The 26,174-nt window shown below is 41.7% G+C and overlaps 1 protein-coding gene across 1 annotated transcript in view; it reads left to right on the top strand.

Annotated features, from left to right (window-relative positions):
• The first annotated feature begins 7,473 nt into the window (after positions 1–7,473).
• The window catches only part of CYP7B1 (cytochrome P450 family 7 subfamily B member 1), a 183,252-nt gene continuing 164,551 nt past the window's right edge, over positions 7,474–26,174 (top strand). The window contains exon 1 of the mRNA XM_081258105.1: positions 7,474–7,764. Coding sequence (XP_081114231.1) covers positions 7,652–7,764 — 113 coding nt within the window. The 5' untranslated portion in view covers positions 7,474–7,651. The remainder of the gene's footprint in view (positions 7,765–26,174) is intronic.

The raw sequence follows: 26,174 nt of genomic DNA, 5'->3' as shown, positions 1-26,174 counted from the left end.
CCTCCATCTGCAAAAGCTATGGCCAAGGTGCAGGATAAGTGCTTAGTTAAGATGGAAAAGGCATTAAGTTTGTACAATAAGATTTTTTTTGAGAGAGAGATCACCTTCACATAACTTTTATTACAGTATATTATTATCATTGTTCTATTTTGTTATTTGTTTTTGTTATTAATCTTTTCTGGTGCCTACTTTATAAATTAAACTTTATCATAGGTATGTCTGTACAGGAAAAAACAAATATGGGGTTTGGTACTGTCTGTCATTTTCGGCATCCACTGGGGGTCATGGAAGGTATCCCCTGCAGATAAAGGTGGCGTACTGTAGTCTAAAGGTTTTTTCTTTAACATTAGAATCATTTAATAAACATGGCTGCTGTATCTCAGAAGCTGAGAGGCTAGTGTTACCACGGTTCTCCTAGTGAGAAAGAGAGCGACTACAAAATGAATGGATGCGAGACTCATCACCATCTATGCGCTACCTGCCCTGATACAGTTCTGTGGCACCATAGCGACACTATGTAGTGGTCACTGCGTACATAGTGGACCCTATGCATATGTAGTGGTCACTGCGTACATAGTGGACACTGTGTATGTAGTGGTCGCTGCGTATGTAGTGGACACTGTGTAGGCAGTGGTCATTGTGTACGTGGTGGACACTGTGTATGTGGTGGACACTGTGTATGTAGTGGACAATGTGTATTTAGTGGTCATTGTGTTGTGTCACTCAGATTCTGTCAGGATGGGAGAACCTATGCGCTCCGCTTCTGGGAGTGTCACCAGCTGCTTCAGGAATTGCCTTCAGCTAAAGAGAGTTCCTTTCCAAGGTCACCCTCAGCTTTCCATTATCCTGAGGACAGTCCACAACCAAAGGCATGTTGATATTGAGATCTGAAGGCCTGGACCTTCACCCCATCTTGGGGTAATCCTAAAGGGCTGCCTGGGTTCTCAATATCCTCATGGGCGGAGTCTTTGGATGAGACTGCACCCCAACCTGATACTTCCCTCTGTCTGTCAGTTTCAACCCCTGGTGTCGATCCTGAGACTCTGTCCTAACATAGCCCTGCGCTGGTCTGTCTCTCTCTGAGTCTGTTTTCCAAAACCTCTCCTGTAACAGGTAGAAACAGCAGAACCTGGTGGGGAGATTTTATTCCAGACCAGGGCTTTTGTTGCTTCTCCAGGAACCAGCCTGGCCCAAACCGTCCACCCCAACCCCCAAAAGAAGTTTTTTTTTTTTTTTTTTTTTTTTTTTGCGGTACGCGGGCCTCTCACTGTTGTGGCCTCTCCCGTTGCGGAGCACAGGCTCCGGACGCGCAGGCTCAGCGGCCATGGCTCACGGGCCCAGCCGCTCTGCGGCATGTGGGATCCTCCCGGACCGGGGCACGAACCCGTGTCCCCTGCATCGACAGGCGGACTCTCAACCACTGCGCCACCAGGGAAGCCCCCAAAAGAAGTTTTTGAGTCTAAAATTCTCCCTTAGTGAACAGAGATAGCTGGGGGATAAGTTTGTATGGATCCTTGTGCTTTCTGTCCTCAGAAATCTGGGTTCAGTGGCTCATCAGGAAATGAAATGTTGGAAAAGCCAGTGAATCAGAAACAGAGATGGGGAGTCTCAAATCTTGGCATGGGGAGTAGGGTCAGATCATGAGTATGAACTAAGGGTTAGCATGGGATTGTGCATTTATGAGCCAGTGTATTCAAAACTCAAGTATGTATAAGTAATGCCAAGACTATTAAACAAGAAATGACAAAACTCTTGAATCTTTTCCTTCCTCTTGGAGATCATCAGAGCCATCTGTTCCACCATTTTTAAAGCTGCTTCAAAATAATTATATTCAGGCCTTACCTAAAATTGTACTTTATTAAAAAAAAAGAGTTATATGTAACAACACTCTCTATTGTTGGGCCACTCCGTTCATTCAACAGCATTTTATCGAATAAGCATTCCTGCCCGCCATGTCTGTATGTGTAAGCTGAGTGCTAGGTCAACACTATAAATTGGCTTTTTAGGAGAAAGGGAAACTAAAGGGAAAATAAGTGCATTGTTTACATTTTAAAGAAAGACAGAATAAGAGGAAGAATTTGTGATTTAAGATATTTTTGGTCAGGTTCAGGGCCAGCATCTAAGGTGACTCACTATTTACTATGTGCCGATTAAACAATACTAACAGCAGTCTCAGGTTTCAGGAGATATATATTTACCATCATTGTTGTCTTAGCTACAGCCAGAATAGCTACCTTAATCAAGCAAGAAATGGCACATTTTACATTTTAATTGGGTAGAAGTAATACATCAACAGGCTAACACCTTAGTTGGGCCGAGCTTGTCTGATAAACTCATTTCTATTTATACCCTCTGCCAATGGAGCAGAAGGTGCTCAAATGCAAAGAAAGGGAGAAGCTCCAGGCTTTTTGACTGTCATATATTTACTGTTCACAATCTCATCCTCATAAACCTATAGGGAACGTAGTCTTATAACATTTTTCAGATGGGAAAGCCAAGACTAGCCTCCGAGCTAGTGAGGTAGCTCTGAGGTAGGCCAGGGTGTAAAGCAGAGGCCCAACCGTCTCCACGGGGTGCCTCGGTTATGGGCAGCTCAAGGTAAAGAGAGGATCCCTAAAAACGGAGGCCAGAATGGTTGAACAGATGTGGTAAGGGGTTAGCGAAAGAAAGCTCTAAGGAAGGCAAGATGGTACTGTGGAAGGAGGGATGAATGCACAGTGGAATGTACAAGCTGAATAATCACGGGTGCCCTGAAATTCTTTGAGTCTTGGTTTTCCTTGTGTCTAAAGGACTAGTAATGCCTACATCAGAGGTAGGTTTTGAAGGTTAAATAAAATGTGTGTGTAAAACATGAAGCAGTACCTGGTCCATGGCAGGCCCTCTCCATCCTTGCTCCCTTCCTCTTCAGTTTTCTTCCCTTCCTCTGCTTCACAATTTTGCCCAGAAGTGGTCTTAATTCTAACAGAAGGGGATAGGAAGTCAAAGTTAGTTAAGACAAAGCTCACGAGCAAGGGGAGAATAGCAGCAGTCATTCTTTTCAGTTAAAGTTCTGACTCAAACCCGATCCACATTTTATGTCAAAAGGTTATGGGACATTTCAGGCCTGAATACTCAAAGCTGCTTTTAGGAAATTCCCAATATTAGAAAAAAAATGTGTAAAATTCCTCTTTGACAGTTTCCCCAGTGGGACTTTCAAATGTTTCCCAATAACTAAAGCCTACAAGATGCCCTTTCCCCAGCACATTATTTGCTTCCCAGGAGCTCACAAGATTGCAGCCATATTGGTGCATGTTCTTAAATGCCTTCATTTTCACCCCACAATCTCATGTGGACTAGCCTCTTTTCTTTCTCCTTTCCAAGGTCAACACTTTTAGTCCTTTTAGGTCCATCTCTTTGAAGGAAGAGCCATCTCATTCACTTTCATAGCTCCAGCAGTCTAGACATAGTGCCATGGACACAATTTGCACTTAAAAGAACATACTGACAAAATAGGTGGACTTGGAGGTCTCAATCCAGTGTATTCATATTTTCAAAGTCAGAGCAGGACTGGAAATCCCCTGGCAGTCCAGGGGTTAGGACTGCATGCTTTCACTGTTTTAGGGCCTGGGTTTAATCCCTGGCTGGGGGACTAAGATCCCACAGCCAAGCAGTCAAAAAAAAGAAATGACAAAGTCAGAGCAGGAGAATTAGGACATAGATGTTGAAATGCAGGGAAACAGTCATTTTTCAAGTTTTGGTGACTTCCAAACATGCTCTTTAGATTCAAAAGAGAAGACCTCAAGGGAAGCAGGGCCAGAATTCAAGCCCTAATCATAGACTAGAACGAGAACAGAGAAAGAGGCTGACAGCTTAGACCACCTGGTAGATGAGGGTCAGCTGGGCTGGAGGGGAAGGCTTTGGAGTATGACCTGTCACCTAGACTTTCACAGCTCTTCCTTTAGAGACTCCAATATATCACGCTCTCCCTTTACTCCCTCTGGTCCTACTTCTGTTTTTGCTTGTATTTTTCTCTCTCCGTGTGTCTCACAATATTTTCTGAAGAAAGATGATTAGGCTAGTTGCTATCTGTACTGAACACATTTCCACATCTGGATACCTCAAAGTATAAAGGTCACCCCATGACTCTTTTAGATCTGTTAACCCTGGTCTAATTCGTGTAGCCAAGGTACATAAGATACTAACATTGGTAGCCAGTGTTGAAGGAAATATTTGTGGCTGATTTCTGGAGGGGACCATTGGGCAGCTAGAATTTAGTTGCCTTACCTGTGTGCCTTATGAACCCCTGTGTTGAAATTAAACTAGAGTTACCAGATTTAACCCCAAAAATATAGAATCCCAAGATAAATTTGAATTTCATATAAACAACAAATAATACTGAATGCAATATTTGGGACATATTGGGCTTCCCTGGTGGCGCAGTGGTTGAGAGTCCGCCTGCCGATGCAGGGGACGCGGGTTCGTGCCCTGGTCCGGGAAGATCCCACATGCCGCGGAGCGACTGGGCCCGTGAGCCATGGTCGCTGAGCCTGCGCGTCCGGAGCCTGTGCTCCGCAACGGGAGAGGCCACAACGGTGAGAGGCCCACATACCGCAAAAAAATAAAAATAAAAAATATTTGGGACATACTTATATGTGCTCCGATGGTTGCTTGAGTTCCAGGCATAGTGTCTATATTCTAAACAGCAGAAAAGAGGAACGAAGCAAAGGGCCCGACCATTCCTGTTAAGGACACTTCCTGAAGTAACACCTTAAACTTAGCCTACTGGTGAGAATTCAGTTGCATGGTCACTTCTAACTACAAGGAAGGCTGGGAAAGCAGTCTTTATAATGAAAAGCCATGTGCTCAGTTAAAAATCGAGGCCTGTTATTGAGAAGGAGGGGGAAACAGACATGGAGGGTCAACTAGTCATCTCTGTCAGAGAAGTGATGGAAATAAAGGCACGCTTTGGAGGTAAAATAAATTGAACTGGATTGAATATAATGACGCTGATACTGGGTTACAAAAGCAAAAGAGGAATAAAAGAGGTCTTTAGATTTTATTTCAACCAGGTCAGTTTACAGTATGGAGCCCCCTTTTAGCAGAAATGGAAAACACAAAAGAAACATATATTTTAAATTTATTGTGAATACCATAAAGCATTCTAAGTAAGATACTATACAGATACCATAGGGAGATGACACAGTCGCTAACCAAATCTAGTAGGTGGCAGTGTAGTCTTCTTCCTTCTACCTACATAAGACACTGTGATTAACTGCAGGTGTTTTCTGTTATTAATGTTATAAAATAAAATGTTTAGCATGGTGCTTGGCACATGGTAAATGTTCAATAAATTGATTAATGCTAAACATTTTAACCTCTATTTTCAAAGAGAAGAGTCAACCAGGAGATCAAATGGAAAACTAAAGTATAAAAGTTGAGGCTTCTCATGAAAATTAGTGAGAGGCGCTTTTTGCAGTGGGTACAGAAATGCACGGCATGGATACCATCCTGCGTGCTGGCTCTGCTGGCCAGGTAGTGATGGAAACCAATTTGCTTTTTCTTGGAGGAGACGGAATAGCTGTTGGCTCAGTGTACCCTGATTTCCTGGAAAACTGAATTTATGACAGGAGAAAGGAAAGGCGGTAGAAAACCCTGGAAAAAAAGTCAGATGAAGAAACTCATAAACATTAGAGTTCTCATGCTTGCCCAGCCATTCACAGCTTTAAGGCCAAGGACAGCAACACAGCAGTAATTCAGTTCTGGAGCATGGACCAAGGGCCAGGCACATGCAAAGTACTTCCAACTACAGTACCTCAACTCCAGGGTCAGGGGCCAGGGTGACAGGAGGTAGAGAGTAGTTGCAGACAAAGTTGTCTAAGAGATGATTCTCACCTTCTATAGCAGGCAAGACAGACATAGACAGAAATAACTCAGATAGAGAGGGAAAATGTGATGGAGTGAAAAGCAGAGACAGTGTTAAAAGTACAGAGGAGGGAGAGATTAATTACAAGAGTAAGGAATAATTTCTAGAAGGAAGTGGTATTTGAACTGGGCATTGACAGGTAGGTAGAATTTTAGTATTTAGGGGAGAGAGGAAACTTTTTCAGGCAGAGAGAATGTCATAAGCCAAGGTGTGAAAGGGCTGATGGTGAGGGACACTGTGGCTTAAGTTTTCATGTATATGGAACTGTCCTAGCCATGGGATGGAGACAAATTGTGGAGGCTTCTCATTGCAGGATGAAGATTTATCTTATCACAAAGGCAACCAGTAAGAGTTTCGAACAGGGTCAAAGCTGGATAGGTCTGTGTTTTAGGGACGTGGCAATGGAGAGGATGGGCTGGAAAACTCAAAGGTCGGAGGTACGGAGACCAGGTGTGAAGCTGCTGTAATAGTCTTGAGAACTGCGCAAATAAAATCTTGCATAAAGGAAAGAACACAGTGGCACTGGAATAGCCTTGGTTAGAATGTTTTGTTTCGTTTTTTTGCGGTACGAGGGCCTCTCACTGTTGCGGCCTCTCCCGTTGCGGAGCACAGGCTCCTGACGCGCAGGCTCAGCGGCCATGGCTCACGGGCCCAGCCGCTCTGCGGGCATGTGGGATCCTCCCGGACCGGGGCACGAACCCGTGTCCCCTGCATCGGCAGGCGGACTCTCAACCACTGCGCCACCAGGGAAGCCCTAGAATGGTTTTTAATTACTTATCAACCGAGGGACCAGGGTAAGTTACCTTAACCTGAGCCTCATTATATGTTCTCTAATACATTGCTAAAACTTACGTTCCAAGTTTGGTGTGGAGAGTAAATACACACGTGCGAAGTAATGTGAATGGTCATTACTCAGGAAAAGACATTTTCAAAGTTTCTCCCTCATCCTTTCTAAGGACAACCTGCGGGGCTTGTACCACTTCTGTCGTAGTACCTTAGCGTCGTTTTGCAATAGGCTCGTTTCCTCTGTCTTCTCTCTTCCTGGATGGTGTGTCCCATGGGGACTCCTGGAGGGTCCCGGCCCAGCTCTGGTCCCTGTCTTGCCGGCCTCTGGGACTGGCCTCGGCGGCCAGCAGGCGCGGGAGCGAGCAGGGAAGCGCGGCGTGGAAGGGGGGGCGCGGGCGCGCGGAGGGCAGCGCGGGCGCTCGGGCAGCCCGCCGGCTGGGGGCGGGGAGGAAGGGGCTGCCGAAGAGGTCTCCGGGGCCAGAGCGCAGCGGGCACAGTCCCAACCCTCTTCGAGGGCCAGCGCGGTCGCGGGGCGCGGGCGAGGGGATGACGGACCCGAACGACTCATTTCCAACTCAGAACTGAAATCCCCTTCCCTCAGGCCTTCAGCGGCTCGAGCTCGGGAAATCCTAGCCCCTTTCCCCCTCTTCTCTAGCCCTTCTTCCTGCCCCGGGGGCGGGCGGCGCGCAGTTTTCCTGAGGCGGCCGGGCGGGAGGCGGTGGCCGAGCGGGGCGGTGCGCATGGGTGGGTGGGGGGGAGGGGTGGGCCGGGGGAGGGGAGTCCGGGAACTTTGAGACTTGGCCCCGGGGGCCCTCGGTGACATTTCAGGCGTTGCCGCGCCAGGCCAGCCTCCCGGGACCCTCTGCCGGCTGCAGACTCGCCGGCCGCGCAGCTCGGAGAGACATCCCGGGCCGCCCCCCGCAGCCGCGCGCGAACCGGACGGCGGAAGACGTGGCCGCGGGCATGGGCAGCTTCTCGCCGGAGCTGTGGCTGCCGCGGCCTCTCACCCCCCCGGGCCTGGTCCTCGCCGCGGCCCTGCTGCTGCTGGTACTGTGTCTGAGCGCCCGGCGCACCAGGTAAGCGCCCCGCTGCCCGGCCGAGCAGCCTCGCGCCCGGGTCACGCATGCGTCCAGGGCCCCGCGACCGCGCGCGACCCAGATGGTCCGGGGAGCCCCTTCCATGACTGCGGGCGCCGGCGTCTCTGGGGGTCGTGTGTAAAGACAAAGGCTTCGTCTGCCTCTTTCCCAGGCACACGCACACGTATGCAAGCGTGGGGACCGAATTCGACTTGCTGCGCCGGGCTCGGTTGTAGTCTGCCCTAGGTTTGCATTATACATTATGCATCACGTATGGCTTCCAGACGCACTTTGGTGCCTTGTTACAGTGAGTTGATGCTTTATGGCCTAGCGTTCATAGAGTATTTCAGGAGGGGAATTTTCTTTCTGTTCATTCCATTAAAAGTGAAATGTTTTAGGAAAATGCCAGTGTATGGTATGAGCAATACCTCTGGGTGCCTGTCAGTGCCTCAGTTTACCACTGGTCCGCATCTGGAAAAAAGAAATAATGGCACCTCATGGGCTTTTTGTGAGGATTTAATGAACTTATAATGTGTATTTTATACATTTACTCCGTTATTTTCATTAGAACAGAAAAAACAACATAGTAGCACCAAAACCCAGAAGTGTGTCACTTCATTATCTGATTTGAAATGTGGAAGGAGAAACAAGAGACGTTCAACATAAAAGCACTCACTTTGAAATCACTCTATTTGTCTTTTCTAACCGGGTCACTTTTCATACTATCAGGTTCTTCTTCATAGCTTTTTTTTTTTTTTTTCCTCCCTTGTTTTCTGTTTTTGTCTGATCATCTCGGTGGAGTGTGGTGTCATTCCCTGAGGTGGGGCAGGTTTGGAGGGACGTGTTAGATAAATAGTGAAGTCTGTGTTTCTGGTGCTCAGTGGCGAGGTCTGGGGAGGATATTTAATTATGAAAGTCACAGATATGAAAATGGAACATAAAATCATGGGTATAGATTGGTCACCTTGTGAAAAAGTTTGATGGAGAAGTAGGGGGCCCGGGCCACTCTCCTTGTTGAAGAGTCTGGCAGAAGAAGAAAGACCACCAAAGGAGACTGAGAAGGAGGGGCCAGTGCCATGGGAAGAAAACCAAGAGAACGTGGTGTCCCAGAAGCTCGGTAGGGACATATTTAAACAAGTAGCGGGAGTTATCTGTGTCAGATGCTGCTGAGAAGTCTAGTGTGTTGAGGACAAAGGACCCTCAGGGTTGACAAGACGCAGAATTGGTAAGAGTGAAGCTGAGAGTTAATGGGCATGGTAGCCTGTTTGAAGTGGATTGAAGCGCCGTCTGTCCTACAGTAGCTAAGATTTTATATTCAGACAAGAGTGCAATGTAGTATTATGTTTCATATCTCTTGAGCCAGTAATTCCAGTAATTTTATTTAAAGGAATTGCTCCTGGTGAAATAATCGTGAAGGTCCTTAAAGATTTCACCAGCTCAGTGCTCATCAGGGCTGCTTATAATAGTGAAACATTAGAAAAAAACCTAGATTTCTGAAAAATATTGGTTTAGTTAAAGAAATTCTAGCATATCCGAGTAGTAGAAAGTTATGTAGCCATAAAAAACTATAATGTAGACTATGTGAAGACATAGAAAGCCATATTCAAGATATATTAAGTGAAAAAAATTTAAAAACCCCGTTCGTATACATGGTGTCAGTGACCTCCAGCCAGAGACTGCTAGGAACACACCTGTAGTGGAACAAGTTGAGTTATTGCTTATGGCAACTAGAAGGAACAAACGCCACTCATTCTGGGTAAAAGAGTGTAGAAAGGACCTATTTGTGGCATTTGGGTTTGTGTTATGTGATTTGGGGGAAAGTTCAAGGAAGCAAGGTTTTGCTCTGTTGGTAAGATACTCTCAGAAAGCTGGGGCTGGTCTATGACTGGAGACCTTAATCTCCTCTATGAGGTGAGAGGAATGCATTGAGGCTGAATCAGCAATTAGTAAATAAGCAACAGACTCTAGAATTAGTAAGGTTTGGGGGATATTTGGTCATTTTATTGACTTAGTATTCATGATTTTTGTTAGTATTTAGACATGATTATGGATTGATCTCGTTTTTGACTTTATAATAGTCACAGAGTGGCTTTCTTTGATCACTTAAATGTTTGTTATTAAGAGTGGCTTAATGTTTGTGCAATTGTTTCTGTTCATCAGAAGAGCGAAGTGTGGTAGCTACTGTCAACTGAAGAGAAATACACAACCTAAAAGTTGTGAGTTATGTTGTATCCCGGAACCTTACTGAAGACTATATAGCCCAGGAGACGGCCTCTCAGATAGCTCTGAGGAACTGTTCCGAAGAGTCAAGGGAGGCGCCAGGATATATAGGCGTTTTTGCTGAAAAAAAAAAATCATATAGTTGAACATCAAAAGATTACTGCTGATCACAAAAAAACAGACATTTCAAGTTAACGATTTTAGTGCTTTTCTACCTATGGGAAGGTGCAAGAGTCCAGGCTCATTGAAATGATTTCTTACATATGTATCTTCACTATCTGGGGCCAGCGTCCTGTTTTTCTCCACCCTGAATTCCCCCCAGAGTGCCCCACACGGTCAGGGGTGGCTACAGTGGCTGGTGGCTAGGCAGCGTTTTGTTTACTAGAATGGCAGGCAACACTTTTTGTCCGCACTAGGAGTGCCAAGCAGGCACCTCTATGTCAGTGGTTGTGTTTATCTTTCTTAAAAATATAAAAGGCTGCAAGGATATACCACAGACATTTGGGGGGGTGCAAATTTGCATACAATGAAATGTGTAGATTTTAAATGTACCGTTCTCATACATGTAGACACCCGTGTAACTGTCGCCCCAGTCAAGAAATAGAATATTTTCTCACGCCTCTTTCTAGTTAGTCCCCACCCCTGAGCTCTGATTTAGTTTTGCCTGTTCTTGAACTTCTTATAAATGGGATTATGCAGTATCTTCTTTTGTGTATGGCTTTCTTCTGTCAATAAAATGATTTTGAGATTCACCCATGTTGTTGCATATATCAGTTATTCATTGATTCTGTTTCATTGCAGAGTAGTTTATGTTCTCTCTATATATAAACTGTGGTATATACATGTATATATGTACTATATATATATATACATATATATATATATATATACACTACATTTATTATGTATGTGTGTGTATATGTGTTTACTACAATTTGGTCATCTATTGTCCTTTTAATGGACTTTTAGTTATTTCCAGTCCGGGACCATTACAAATAAAGCATATGTAGACATTCTTTTACAAGACTCTTTGTGGACATATATTTAGTTCCTTCTTGGGTTAAAATCCTGAAATCTATGAGAAGGTTGATGGATCATAGGCTAAAGACGTATACTCACACCCATTTTGGAAAATGCCATTTTTCCAATGTAATTGTACTTCTGTAACACTTCCACCAGTACAGACTATATGAGAGTTCCAGTTGCTCGCTATCTTCACCTATGTCTGATGTGGGCAGTCTGTTAGTTTATAAACCCTGTCTTTCTAGATTCTGAATTTTATTGTCTTCCCCTGAAGAGTGTTGAATTTTGTTTTAGTGTGCAGATGTATTTCTGGCCGATTCTCTTGAACTTGGGGGAAGCTTAGTTTTATCCTTTATAAAGATGAGTCTATGGAAAGCTCAAGATATTTACCAAGCTTCTTTTCTTTGATGGGATTCAAACCCTAAACTCTTGTCTCCCCAGCAGTGGGCAGCAGCGGAAATCTCTGCTCAGTTCTTTGAATATTGCAGCTGATGCTTTCCACGGGGCTCTTTGAAGTCTCCTCCACAGATGCACACTTCCAGGTTTGGCCAACAATTTGAAGGGTGTCTATATGCATGTTTTTCTAGGTTTCTCTTCTTGATTCCCAGCCACTTCAGTATCCCAAACTCTGACACCTCAGTCAGTAATATTGTAGCTTTTTGCTTGAGTTCCAGCTGTCTCTCCCCCTTGCAGACGGGTCAGAGGAAATGCTGTCTACCCTGGACTTAATTCATTATGGGTCTGTTCTTTAAGGGTTGACTCCCCTTGAGTATCTGCCTTCTTTTGCCTGTTCTTTAGTGCATTTAAATCATTTTTTGTTTGTTTGTTTTGTCTTTTGCTATCTGTGAAAACGTTAGGTTATTTCAAGCTACCTCACCATTACTGGAACCCAAACCCTGACTTCTAACAGTGATTATATCTAGGTGATATCTTTTTTGTGAAATGATTATTATTTCCTTTTTTATGCTTATATTTTTAAATTGTCATAATACATACGTATTTCTTTCATAATACAAAAATGATACATTTAAAATAAAACTTTGATAAATTCTTGTAAAATGTTTTTAATCATTTTTTTCTTTTTAGAAGAACCAGCATTCTGGGTCAGTGTAGTAATAGGATTCTAACTTAGAAGATAAGATTTGGGTGGTGCTAGGAAACCCAGTTCATTTCCAGAAAGATAAGATATATATATATATATATATATATATATATATATATATATATAAAATATGAAATATTTTTGTCCAATAATTAGATACATGTTTTTTAAAAATCATTGTTTACTAATAATAGATTTAATTACAGATACATACTTTCCAATTTATTTTAGAAGACAACATCATATAAAAACAGAGTCTGGGGGCTTCCCTGGTGGCACAGTGGTTGAGAGTCCGTCTGCCGATGCAGGGGACACGGGTTCGTGCCCCGGTCCGGGAGGATCCCACATGCCGTGGAGTGGCTGGGCCCGTGAGCCATGGCCGCTGAGCCTGCGCGTCCGGAGCCTGTGCTCTGCAACGGGAGAGGCCACAACAGTGAGAGGCCTGCGTACCGCAAAAAAAAAAAAAAAAAAAAATGGGAGATGATACCAAACTATTGGGGGGGCCCAATGTAATCACACATTAAACCTGGAAGAGGGAGGCAGGAGAGGAGGTCAGCTGACTGTTGCTGGCTCTAGAGATGGATTAAGGAGTGCAAAGGCCAAAGAGTGCAGGCAGGCTCTCGAAGCTGGATAAACAAGGAAACAGATTCCCCTCTAGAGCCTCCAGAAAGAAACCTCGCCCTGCTTACACCTTGATCTTAGCCTAGGGAGAGCCATTTTGGACTACTGGCCTACAGAACCATCCGGTAGTAAATTAGTATCGTCTAAGCCACAGATTTGGGGTAATTTGTTACAGTGGCCATAGAAAGCTAACACAATAGCCGGATCCCCCGTGCTCTTTGCATTAAACTATACAGCCTCTTGCAAGAAGGTTCAGAGAGCAGGAAAGACTGGGACTGGGAGCACTTTGCTGGTGGCCCACGAGGAGCCGGATAGAAGGCAAACATTTGTAAATACTCAGTGTCTATGCTAATACATAATAATTGGAGAATTTTTGGTCCCAAAGTTCGCAGATTACCATGAGCTATTCATTGATGTCTCTCTTCCTTATCCATCAATTCACAAGTAAGGTTTGAATGTTTGTTATGTATCCATGTAACTCTGTGCATCTTTAAAATCTTTTTGAAAATGCGATGTGGGCTGCAGGCATTGAGGTGCATCCCTGATTACTGCTAACCCCAGCCTGGAGGAGAAAGCCCAGGGTGGCTCTGAGGAGTGGAAGGGGTCTGTGGTAACAGGACGCTGTACTTCACTGATTCCCCCAAAATCAGGTGAGCAGAGAGAACCATCAGCTGCAGAGGAAAGATGAACGGCTTCTTGGAGAAGAATATTTTTGTACTTTATCCAAAGTAAAATCCCACTGAAATGACTTCAGGTTACTGTTCTGTGAAAGACAAAGGACAAAGTTATAGAATGCTCCTTTGCTGAATAAGAGAAGGTGACATCTATTATATCATGCATTTTTATAGCTGAAGTGCTCATTTTATGGCTTTGGCATTTTTTTCAACATAGAAGTATTTGGGATGGGATCATTTTTTGTCTATAGGAAAGTGGAAAGGATTAATTAAGTCTGTAATTGCTTCATACAAAAATTAATAGAAATTTTAATAAAAGTACAATCATAACAGGATTTAAATCCATTGTCATTTCTCCTCATAACTTTATCCTAAATAGTTGATAATAATGAAGAAGAAACTATAAAAGCTTGACTTTAGTTTTAGCACTAGCACAATACCTGGCCCTGAGTAGGTCCTCAGTGAATACTTGTTATAAGAATGAAGGATGAATGAACGGGTTTGGTGCAGTAATTGTTATCTATTTCCAATATGAATATTTTAGAATTGTAGATATTGATATCAAAATATACAAACTGTATACAAAAATGATAAATGTCATACATATCAATTTTCTGCCACTTTGATTAGAAAGTGAAGATTTCATAAGCAAATGCTTACCTATCATGAATATTTACAAGTGGACAACATATATTGGTGCAATGATTATTCTTTAGTATAAACCTGACTGAAAACATAGCAACTGCAGTTCAGTCAATTCCTGAAATTCCTGCTTCTGAAAATTCAGACTTTAAAAATACGTATTGTTTACTTTCAGCTTTAGGTTCTGGATTTGTATAACTGGGCTTACGTTTCTGCTCACTGGTGTGGGTGGACAGTGTGCTTTGTTGAATAGATCAGAGCTCCTTTGTGAAAGGGCTGAGCCTGGTATTGGTTAATCACATACATTCACACACATTTTCATCTTTGGTACCCTGAACACTAATAATAGTGGATGATTACTGATAAATATTAGAGACTAGGTTTTCTGTTTGAAAATCAGCATTGCTCTGGTGAAAGCATTGCTTTGTATTAACTGTCCCTTAGAACTGTGGTCCCCAAACCCCTTTATCCCAGAAGACAGGTGGCTTGTTTGGTCATGTCTAGTGGTGACACTGTGTTTTGGCAGTGCTGTACTTCGGGGGCAGGATGTGAAGGGATTAACATTTTTGGATGATGGATAGTTACCCGGAATAGCTACTCCGATACTGTTGACTTTTCAATCTATTTTTGTGTGTTGAGTATGAAGTCCTACAGAATTGTTTTTGACTTGTAATATTGGCGGCCAATACTTCTGAGCGCCTCTATGTGCCCACAAGACACTGAGGCAAGTACTTTATAGCCATTATTGGATTTAATTGATCGAATCCTCCCTCAAAATAACTTTCCTCATTTTACAGAGGTAAAAATATGTCTCATTTAAATAATATTCCCAAATTCATACAACTAGAATACTGTGCAGTTGGGGTTCAAATCCACAGTGCTTGACTTCAAGTCCAACCATTTAACACCATTTGTGTTTTACTTTTTAAGTTTTCTTGCAATGATGTTCTGGCATATTCCCTTACCCTTGACTGAAAACGAAAGTGTTAAGGTCTAATACGACTTTAAAGCATTTCTAGTAGAAATTTAACTAAGATATGAATACGTACATTTGGACTTTTAAAAGAAGGATATGTTAAGATTGAAAAAAGCAGGCAGTACTAGCCTGCCGTCGTCTCCTTCTGACACTAGATTGTATGAAAGTGATTTGTTGGACAGTGTGAGAAAACACCTGTTTTTCCTTATTCCATTTCCTGGCTCTTGCACCCACTCACTTTAATGGCTTAGCAGAGGATTTGAGGTTCACTATGTGTCCACACTGTCCTCTGTTCAGATACAGTAGAGAACAGGACGGATCATGCCAGACCCTGGCTGTTGCTCTCTCTCTTCCTTTTTTAACATACACAAAGCTGTATATGTTAATGTGTACAATTTGATGAATTTGGAGATAAATATACATCAATGAAACCATCACCACAACCTGTGCCATAAACATATCCATCACCTGCAAAAGTTTTCTCACCCTCTTTATTATTGTTATGAAGAACACTTTTCTACCCTCTTAGCAAATTTGTGTGTCATACAGTATTAACTAGAGGCACGATGGTGTACAATAGATCAGTAGGACTTATTCATATGGTATTACTGAAATTTTATATCCTTTGACTAATAGCTCTCTGTTTTCCTCTCCCCCATCCCCTGTTAACCACTATTCTACTCTCTTCTATGACTGTTTGAGATTCTTCATATGAGTGATATGACATAGTATCTGTCCTCTTGTGTCTGGCTTATTTGACTTAGCATGATTTCTTCTAGGTTCATTCATGTTGTCACAATGGCAGGATTTCCTTCTTAAGGCTGAATAATATTCTGTAATAAGCATAAACCACATTTTCTTTATCCATTTGCTCATCAATGGACATTTAGGTTGCTTCTATGTCTTGGGCTATTATGAATAATGCTTTAATGAACATGGGAGTGCAGATATCTCTTTGGGATCCTTATTTCAATTTTTTGGGATATATACCCAGAAGCGGAATTGTGGGATCATATGGTAGCTCTATTTTTAATTTTTGAGGAACTTCCATACTGTTTTTTATAGTGGCTGCACCAATTTACATCCCCACCAGCAGAGTACAAGAGTTCCCCTTTTCTCTTTTCTCCACATCCTTGCCAACACTTGGCTTTAAAAAAAATACATATGCAATAGAGGTGTGAGGTTATATCTCATTCTGGTTTTGATTTGCATTGCTCTGGTGATTAGTGATGTTGAGCACCTTTTCATATACCTGTTGGACATTTGTATGTCTTCTTTAGTAGAATGTCTATTCAGTTCCTTTGCCCCTTTTTTTTTTTTTTTTTTTTTTTTTTTTTTTTTGTGGTACGCGGGCTTCTCACTGTTGTGGCCTCTCCCGTTGCAGAGCACAGGCTCCGGACACGCAGGCTCAGCGGCCATGGCTCACGGGCCCAGCCGCTCCGCGGCATGTGGGATTTTCCCGGACCAGGGCATGAACCCGTGTCCCCTGCATCGGCAGGTGGACTCTCAACCACTGCGCCACCAGGGAAGCCCCCTTTTTTAATCAAGTTATTTGGTTTTTTGCTATTGAGTTGTCAGAGTTCTTTATAGATTTTGAATATTAATGCTTTATCAGATATATGGTTTGCAGATATTTTCTCCCATTCTGTAGGTTACTTTTTCATTTTATCAATTGTTTCCTTTGCTGTGCAGAAGCTTTTTAGTTTGGCATAATCCCACTTATTTATTTCTGCTTCTGTTGCCTGTGCTTTTGGTGTCCTATCCAAGAAATCATTGTCAAGAAGCTTTTCCTCTGTGTTTTCTTCTAGGGAAGACTACCTCTTGACTCAAAGACTAATGAACAGGCTGAGTGTCACACCTTAATCTTTTAGAAAACTTGTAAAAATTGATTCAAGATCACTGTTTTCAAAAGGAAAATCATGTTGAAGGAACCTGAAATCAAAGGGAAAGGATACTTTCACCCTCTGGGAATCAATTAAAGATAGTTGAGTGTGTTTCCCATTTTAACAATTTTTCCTAAATGGATTCTGCAACTTGTGTGTCACTGCTGCAGTTATTATTGCACTTAGAGAAGCAGCATTAAATATTGTGTGAAAAAGTGTTACAGACAGTTCAAATGTTACTTGATGTAGCAAAATGTAGGTGTTTCTGATATATCTCTTGAATGCTTTCAGGTCTGTAGTGAACTTTCAATCTTGCTTTGGATTTTAATGACGTTTTTCACATGGACAAAGAATCTCAGTCCTGTATGCAGGATGTGTAACTTTGCCCTTATTTCTTTGTAGGCATACATGCAACTTCTTTCACTATGCATGCAGTGTATGTGTGTGTGAATATATAAATGTATAAATATATGTGTGTATATATGTGTATATATTTCAAACTAGTTCTACCCTTTTTGCTTGTCAGTGTGTTATACCATATGGTATAGAGCATCACGCCAAAAGATAAAAATATTCCTAGAACATATGAAATCACCAGTCAACTGAAGAAGGGTAAAGACTTCTGACCACAGCATTTGTGACTCTGATGCATTTGTGGGCCATAGCATAATGGCTTAATACCCCAATTCTAAAAACAGGACATATTTTGGAGTTAAAGTGGCTCTTACTTTTTAAGGGAAGGAATCCAAAAGTAAAGTCTTTAAAATTTTTATTTTTCTAAAGGCATTGATTCAAGTAAGTGTTTTCTTTCTATGTTGAAATTCTCCATATGTATTTACAGAACTTTCCCCTCTTATTTTAATCTCTAGATTTACCGTACAGGGAGACATTGGAGATGGAACCCACTCCATTGGTGGATGGAGTCTTTTGGTTGTAAATAACACAACCACTACACAGTTTTTTCTAACTTATTCCTTGGGTGGGATGTTTCAACCAAAAAAGAAAGGTACAGAAGATCAAATCCTACAGTATTCCTAGGGACCGTAGAATAAAGTCATAATAACAGTGTGACTCAAGGCTGTTTAAGCCCCAGCAGTAAGCACTAAAGGGTCTGCAGATGGTCTACGATAATGCCTTATTGTGCTATTCAGACTTTACTCATTTTACATCTCAAGTAGATTCAGGTTCCTTTGTGCCATATTGAATATTGTATTCAACTACTTAATTAAACAAAAATAGGGGAAAAACTTCAGCAGTTAATTTCCTAGCCAAGGATTGAATATATTTTTTACTAGAGAGATAAACTATCACATAAAATAGAGGAAGCGCCATTGCCATGAAATTTCTGGGTAGCAGTTATGTAAATAGTTCTCATGTTATTTGATGAAGATCCAATCTTAATTTCTCATCTCTTCACTGATTATGATACTTATTCTTTTGTATTTAATCAGCTCTTCTAGTTTTCTTTTTCTTTTTCTTTTTTTTTTTTTTTTTTTTTTTTTTTTTTACAAAATGGCCCTACCTGGGCTTCATTTTTACAGGGTGGATCTATAATAGAATAGTCTTGCTAGACTGCATGTTAGCAATGCCATTCTTCATTTTATGATTTATGTTTGCATTCTGCAGTATTGTAGTTAACTTCTTGGACAGTGGTTGCCTTACCTTGAGACAAACATAGATCTCAAAAATGTTCAAGCAAAAGTCTTATTCCTGAAACATCTACATATTTTATTTGTTCTTGTGCTTTTCCCTGTGTTGACTAGAGATCTACTATAGAGCAGTTTCTTTAGTCCCAAATATAAGTTAATAAAGTTGAGTAGGTAGGTACAGATGTTCTTAATTACATTGCCTTGGAAGATATATGAAAATTGCCTTCCACTTTATAGGCAACTATAATATTTTTAAAGGGCTAGTCTTTCCTCTTCTAGAAGCCAAAGTGACTGATTCATGTCCGTTTTCTCAATCCGCTTTAGTGGGACTAAGATAACTCAGTCCCTCTTTGAAACCCTATATTTGTACTCTTTTAAGACAGTCATATTTGAGAAGAAATTCTGGCCAAATAGAACCAAAAGCTGAAATAATGTCTGTTTTTGGACTTTAAAAATTGTTACTGTCTTATAAAAAAGAACACATAACTGTAGTCTCAAGCACTGTGTTTCTATGGTAGGGTAAGAGGGCCTTTAAGTATTTTAGGGTGACTCAGATTTGTAGGACATCTCAGGACCTGTGTAATAAATTCAGAACAATGCTAGGTTACTTAATCAGCTAAAATTGATCATTCTTTGTCAACAACTTGAACAATGACAGTTTTCTAACTGTATTTAAGGTATACATAGATTTATTTTAAAATACACCCCCTTCCTTAGAACTGATTATTATCAATAAAGGAAAAAACAAGGAAGAAACATGCAGGGGTGTTGTTTCTGTCTGTCAGAGGATGACTTTATTTATTTATTTATTTATTTATTTATTTATTTATTTATTTATAACATCTTTATTGGAGTGTAATTGGTTTACAGTGTTGTGTTAGTTTCTGCTGTATAACAAAATGAATCAGCTATACGTATACATATATCCCATATCCCCTCTCTCTTGCGTCTCCCTCCCACCCTCCCTATCACACCTCTCTAGGTGGTCACAAAGCACTGAGCTGATCTCTCTGTAGCAGGATGACTTTAGAAAATGACTAGAATTTTGGCTATGTCCAAAGCATGCTTTTCGCAGGGTCTCTGAAGCCTTGGTGGGATCAAGGGAAGAAGAATCCATAGCAGCATGTGCTTTCCTTTTCCAACTGCTGTTTCCGGACTTTCATTAGGATGCTACAGTTAGAATATGTACTAAGTATACTAAGTACGTAGTATGTACATACTTACAGTATGTTTCCCTATTCAAAGAGAACAAGGATTATGTTATTTATGAAATCAGCAATAAAAATGAAACTCCCCCAGAAGAAGAAATGGCATGATAACATTTCTCACTGTCTCTGAGCCTCAGTATTCTCATCTATAAATAAGGAAATCCGACTAGATAATCACTAAGGAAATGATGTGATTCTACCAGGACACTGACATTCTCAAGTTAACCCCCCAAACTACATATAGTTCAGCTCTACAGAAGGTACCCCTTCTCAAACACAGCAAGTCTCTTTCTGACTCCATGACCATACCCTTCTTTCTGCTCTTTTAGCCCCAGTGTAAAAGCTCCACCTCTCTGGAGATTTTCCAGATCTTTCCCAGGCAGAGTTCACTGTCTCCTCCTCAGCCTCTCCCAGCACCTCAGAATTCACCTCACAATGTATCATAATTATTTGTGAATATGCATCACTGCTCAGTCAGTGTGTCAACAACTAGTATGAGAATCAGTCTGCTTTTCATTCACCTCTGTGTCCTTAGCACCTAGAAAAAAAAGTTTCTGGTGCAGCCAATAAGTAATACATTAATAATTTAAAAATAGGACTTAGAGAATCATTGCTCATCATAATATGGAATAAAAAGGCTGTGGACTATTTGTAGTCATGATTGCTTCACAAAATGCTGAGAAACCTGACATACAGTGTTGACTATGAAGGGCATGACCCATGATTTCACCTGAGTCAGAGCTAAGCCAGGTATTGGGAATTCCCCTTCGACATTTATAAAGTATAAGAATAGTTTCAGGGCCCAACATAGAAGGATCACAAGACCTTGAATCCCAGAGTAAGTTCAGGGCCGTGAAAACCATATCATTCCTGAAGACTCAAAGAAATACTGTATCTGAAAATTAGAGCAGAGAGTTGTTTGAATGAGATTGAATAAGGACATTTGGAAATTGAAGCATGTCCCCATAACTCAGAGCAGAGACAAGAAGGCCATCTCAAGAAAAGTCAGCTGAAACTCTTGGCACACAAATGAAATAGAAGAGAGTGAGGTATTTGACCATTTATTTTTGTTCAGAATACTTCAGATTGGCAATATGGCAGAATGATTAGGGCTTGAGAACCAGAGAGATGAGGAGTTTAAATACTAGCTCTGCTACTTATTTGAGGTAAGACTTTTCACAAGTTATTTTACCTCTGGAGATAGAAGTAGTTTTGGAGGCAGGCAGATGAATTTGAAAAAGTTTCATTGCTCAGACCCTTGAAGGAAAGCAGCTGTTCACTATTCAGTCAATACTTGTTGACCTCCTACAGTATGGAAAACCCTGAGTAGAAAGCAGAATAAGATACCATTTTTGCCTCCAAGGAGTTTATAGTTGAGTTAGGAAGACATGTCCAAATAGGTCCCAGGCTTTAAATTTCACACTTTCCTACTCTATTAATTCCATATTGCTTAACACATATTGCTTTGTCATTGTGCACACTCCTGTTTCTTTCACAGGACCTTACGGCTGTGATTTGCACTGGGAGGAAAAGTTGAGGCTACTAGGGTCAGCTGTGACTACTGATATGAACTTCTCAACAATCACCAAGGCAAAGAAATGGATTTCCCACCCAAATCCCTGTTCTTAACTCAGGAGTCTTCCCTTTCATGTGTTCTTTTCAGTTCAACTCAACCAAGATGTATTGGCTACCTACAGAGATGAAAGTTTCTGTCCTCAAGGAACCCCCAAATCTATAGAAAGATACAAATAATCCAGCAGTTCCATTACACCGTGTGATAGGAAATCAGGATTGAACTAAGCCACAGAAAAGCAAGCGTTGATGATGGGGTTAGAGAAATTCTTAGAGCAAAAACTACTGGACTTGGTATTGGATTGCACGTGGCCAGAAGGAAGGAGAAGGGGAGGGTGTAAGGATGACCCTTAGGGTGCTGGTCTGAGTGACTGTACCAGGGTCACTTGACAGGGTAGAGACTGTTGAGGAGGACAGGGTTGGGGGCTAAGGGGCTGAGTCCACTTTATTGGACACTGAATGTGCAGTATCTGGGGTACCATGTGGTGGTGTTATCTTTGGCAGCTGTATCCCTGGACATTATTTTTTTCTTCAGTTGTACCTTCGTGATTTTTACTGGTAGAAAGGACAGAGTGACCGGTCGGTTAGTAGAAATAGCTGCCAGGTCAGGACAGGTCTCCCAGCTGTCACATGTTCACCAGCATCTCATGTGACATATAACTGTTATCTGTGGGCAGTCAGACAGCTGAGTCTTAAGTTCAGGAGAGACGTCTGATCGTAGAGATAGATGTGCAGGTCACCGGCATATAGATAAGAGAATGCAGGCCATGTGAGCAGAGGAGATGAGAGGGGCGAGTGTAGACATGAAAGAGCAGAGGGCCAAAGACTGAGCCTCGGGCACTCCCACTTTCAGAATTGAGGCTCAAGAGGACTGAGAAGGGACAATTAGTGAGGTAGAGCGTGGCGTCCAGGCGAAGAACGCACACGTGACGGGAAGACAGACGGGTGAACTGTGTCAGATGCCGCTGACGCGTAAGGTGAGGACCAAGAGGTGACTTGAAGTTATTGATATTGAAATCGTTGCTCATCTCAACGGGAGAAGCTTCTTTGGAGTGGTAGAGCTGAAAACTTGTTTGGAGGAGGCTTAGTGGAACATAGAAGGAGCGCCAGTGAAGGCAGTGACTGCAGGTAATCTTCAGAACGTTTTGTTGGGGAAGGAATCAGAAATGGGACAGTAGCTGGTGGGGCACATTCAATTAAGGGCAAGTTGTTTGGGGTTTTTTTTTGTGGATTTATGTAAGACAAATGACAGCATGTTTGAATACAAATGGGAATGATCCTATGGAAAGAGAAAGTGATGATAGAGACCGGAAAGCGGAGAATTTCCAGAGAGAGCTCCTTGTGTTAATGAGAGGGATAGTGTATTAGGCTTCTAGAGAGAAGCAGAACCCGTAAGGTGAGTGTGTGTGTGTGTGAGTGTGTGTGTGTGTGTGTCGTACAATGTAACTTTCTATGTAATATATAGAATATATACAAAACATATATATATTATATATATGTAGAGGGGTCAAAGGGGAATGTTCTGAGGGCATCACACCCCTGGTTCCTACCACTCCCGGGGCCAGTTTCACTCCTGACTTTAGTTATGTGAGCACATTCCCCTTTAGCCGAAGCAGGTTGGGTTTCTGTCACCTGAAGTTGAAACATACAGGAAAAAGGGGAAGGACCAAACTGACAAAAAACTTCTACTCTCCAAACAAATGGTTCTTAATTCCCAGTGTATCAGAATTATCAAAGTGTATCAGTTTTTTTAAAAAGTGATACTCAGATCCCATCCCTGAGATTCTGATTCATTTGGTGAAGACTAAGGAAGTTGTTTTCAAAACTCCCCATAAAATCCAGTCTTCAAGCTGGGTAGAGAATGATAGTTCTAAATCCTCTCAACTAAGGCCTTTAGTGACAGCTTCAAATTATGTAGATGCTGCAAATTAATCTTTGAATTAAATGATCAATTAATTTTTGGATTACGTCTGCCTGCTACTGGGAGATTTATGGGGGAAAGAAGAAGTGTTCAGATTTCCCCTGGATACATTTTATAGCTGTAAGGCCCAGCCACATGTGGAGCCCGAGGAGACTGGTGCTGGCCTGTGGGGTCCTGCACAGCATAGGAGTGACCCCAGGGGGCCGGGCACCGTGTGGACAGAGGTGTGGCCGCCACTCTCCAGGAGCTCACCCTGGGGTTTTTATTTGTGTTACTGTTTGTTTCATGTTTATTGTGAGGAGTATATTGGTTTTAGATTTATGGTTCAGTAGTTTTATTCTTTATGGTAGTTGAACACTTTATTGCAAATTAAGGCTCCTTAAATAATTGCTGTGTAAAGTATGCCCTTTTAATAGGCATTTACAACAGGGCAGTAGAATATACTAGAAACAGCTTTGGTCTGTGTGTCAGCAGAGCTGTGCTCGAGTTCTGTTCCCATCCTATCTCAGCTCTGAAATTCAGGGCAAGTTTCTCACCCTTTTTGTGCCTTAGGGTCCCCATCTGTGAACTGAGGGGCTCTAAGATCCACTTCAGCCCTAAAACTCTATGACCTAAGCCATAGGTTTTTTTCCCCAAATTATATGTTGGGATACAGAAGTGTTATATTTTTTTGGTTTCATGACACTGTTGGCCTCACCTGTGGCTTATTTTCACTCCTTTTTTTTGGAATATCGTATGGTGGCCAGTGGAAAACGTGAATGGTCTTGACGACAGTCTGCTTTCCAACTTTCCAATGTGGGTTTTAGGGATGCATTGTGGTGAAGAGGGAGGGCGTCTGTTTACAGAACAATGTCACTGACCATACTAAACAATAAAGATGGGGTAAAGAAGAATGGGAGGAACACTGGTTCTTGCTGGACTTCTGAAAGGAAGGAGAGAGCACTGTTTCCATGTTGTGCTGGGAAGACTTCAGGGAGGAGGTGGTGATTGACCCAGTGTTTGCAGGATGAGCTGGATCTCAGTCTTCAGGGAGAACAAGACTTTCCCTTGTGCACTAGGCTGGGGTGGTGGGATGACAGTGGAGGCCTGGGCCAGCCAGGATGGATGATATTGAGGGATGGAGGGAACAGATCAGTTTGCCTTGGAGGGACAGAAGGAAAGACTGGAAATACAGAAAGTGCAAACTCCATGCCCGAAGTTGACACTATGGTGAAATGCAGTGGATGGCGCACAGTTGAGTATCACTATTTAAATCCTCTTTTAACTTTTTATTTTACATTGGAGTATAGCTGATTCACAATGTTGTGTTAGTTTCAGGTGTACAGCAGAGTGGTTCAGTTGTACATATACATGTATCTGTTCTTTTTCACGTTCAAGTATTAATATTTAAATCTTTTTGTGAAAGGTTGAACAATTAACCTGTAATGGGAAATGGAGACTTAGCAGGGGTAAACATAGTCTTTAGACAAAGGGAATAAAATGGCATTTGTACGTCCCTTGGAGGACAGGCAGGGGATGATGTGAAGGTAACCTGCTTCTGGGCGCTCTCTGCTTTTGTTTATACGCCATAAACTTTAAATCTCACAGTGACATGTGCCTGAGAAGTGCTTGGGTGCCAGGAAGTCTATCCTCCCTTCTCCTTTCCAATCTTCCAACCCTTACTGGATGTTACCATTGTCTCAAGGTATAACAACCTCTTTGGTGGAGAGAAGAAAGTGAAGATTCAAAGTGTTTGTGTTTGTCAAGGCTGCTTTAAGCAAGGCGCCGTACCACCCCGTCCCATGCATTTCTTACGGGATTCGATTCCAAGTTGACTTTTTAAATTTAATAATGTATTAAAACGTGCAAGGCATTTAATTTGTTTCGTTCAATTGAGTGCTGCTAACAGTTTTATAACTTAATGATAGTTTAACCCAGAGGAACACGTTTAACGGAGTATGATGGTCATGATCGTTAAAAACAATATTTAAAATTTTAATATACATAATACTTTTCGCAGAAATGTATAATGGGGTGACATGAAAAAACTGGTGTGTAGCTAATACATCTGTGCAACTAACCTCATATAGTTTGTAGTCTGTTTTGGAAAATCCACCAGGCATTAGAACCACTCAGAGGCAGGTGATTCTTGTATTGAGGAATTGGTTTTGATTTGGTTTGATTTTTCAGATGGTCAAGTCAGGCATTTGGTTATATCTGAAGTCAAACAAATCTTTGAATTCAAGCATCGCCAATTATATAATCTTAGATAAATTACTTAACTTCTCTGGGCCTCAGTTTTCTCCTAAGTAAATTGGGGATAATAAGACATATCACAGTTTTGACTTGGGGAGTAAATGAGATATGGTGTTAAATGCTTAGTACGGTTTCAGGTACATGAAAGACTCAGTGGATTCGCTTTCACTCTCTCATTATGTATAGGAAACTCAAGTTGATTGTAGATCAATCATTAATTTAAACATGACTTTAAAAAGTAACCTCACTTGGAAAATTATCACAGGAAAAAAGTGAATACATTAGTTTTTTAAAAAGTAAACTAAAGATTGGAAACGCATCAGAAGAGCAAATTACAAAATAATTGCTCCTGGAAATATAAATAATACCTCTATTTCTGCTCTGCTATTCTAGATTTTTGTACATTGTTAATATCTGTCTATCTAGCTACTTGCCTATCTACCTACCAGTTTCTTAATGTAAGAAATACCCGAAAAACATTTATTATTCACTAATAATGTAACAGTGAATAATAAAGTGGGGAGGGAAGTTTTTGGAGGGAAGAATACTGTGGAGTCTTTTGGTTAATTTAGGTTCATAAGATTAATGCATACAACAGTTCTCTGAAAGATGATTGGAAGGATTTGAACTTTTACATGAATAATGGCCACCAAAACTAGTTTCCTCTCAAAAAGGATATGAACT

Source organism: Mesoplodon bidens (genome assembly GCF_964165515.1).
Source record: "Mesoplodon bidens genome assembly, chromosome: 16".
Lineage (NCBI taxonomy): Eukaryota > Metazoa > Chordata > Mammalia > Artiodactyla > Ziphiidae > Mesoplodon > Mesoplodon bidens.
Note: the sequence above shows the minus strand (reverse complement) of the source record. Positions and strands in the feature narration are given on the sequence as shown.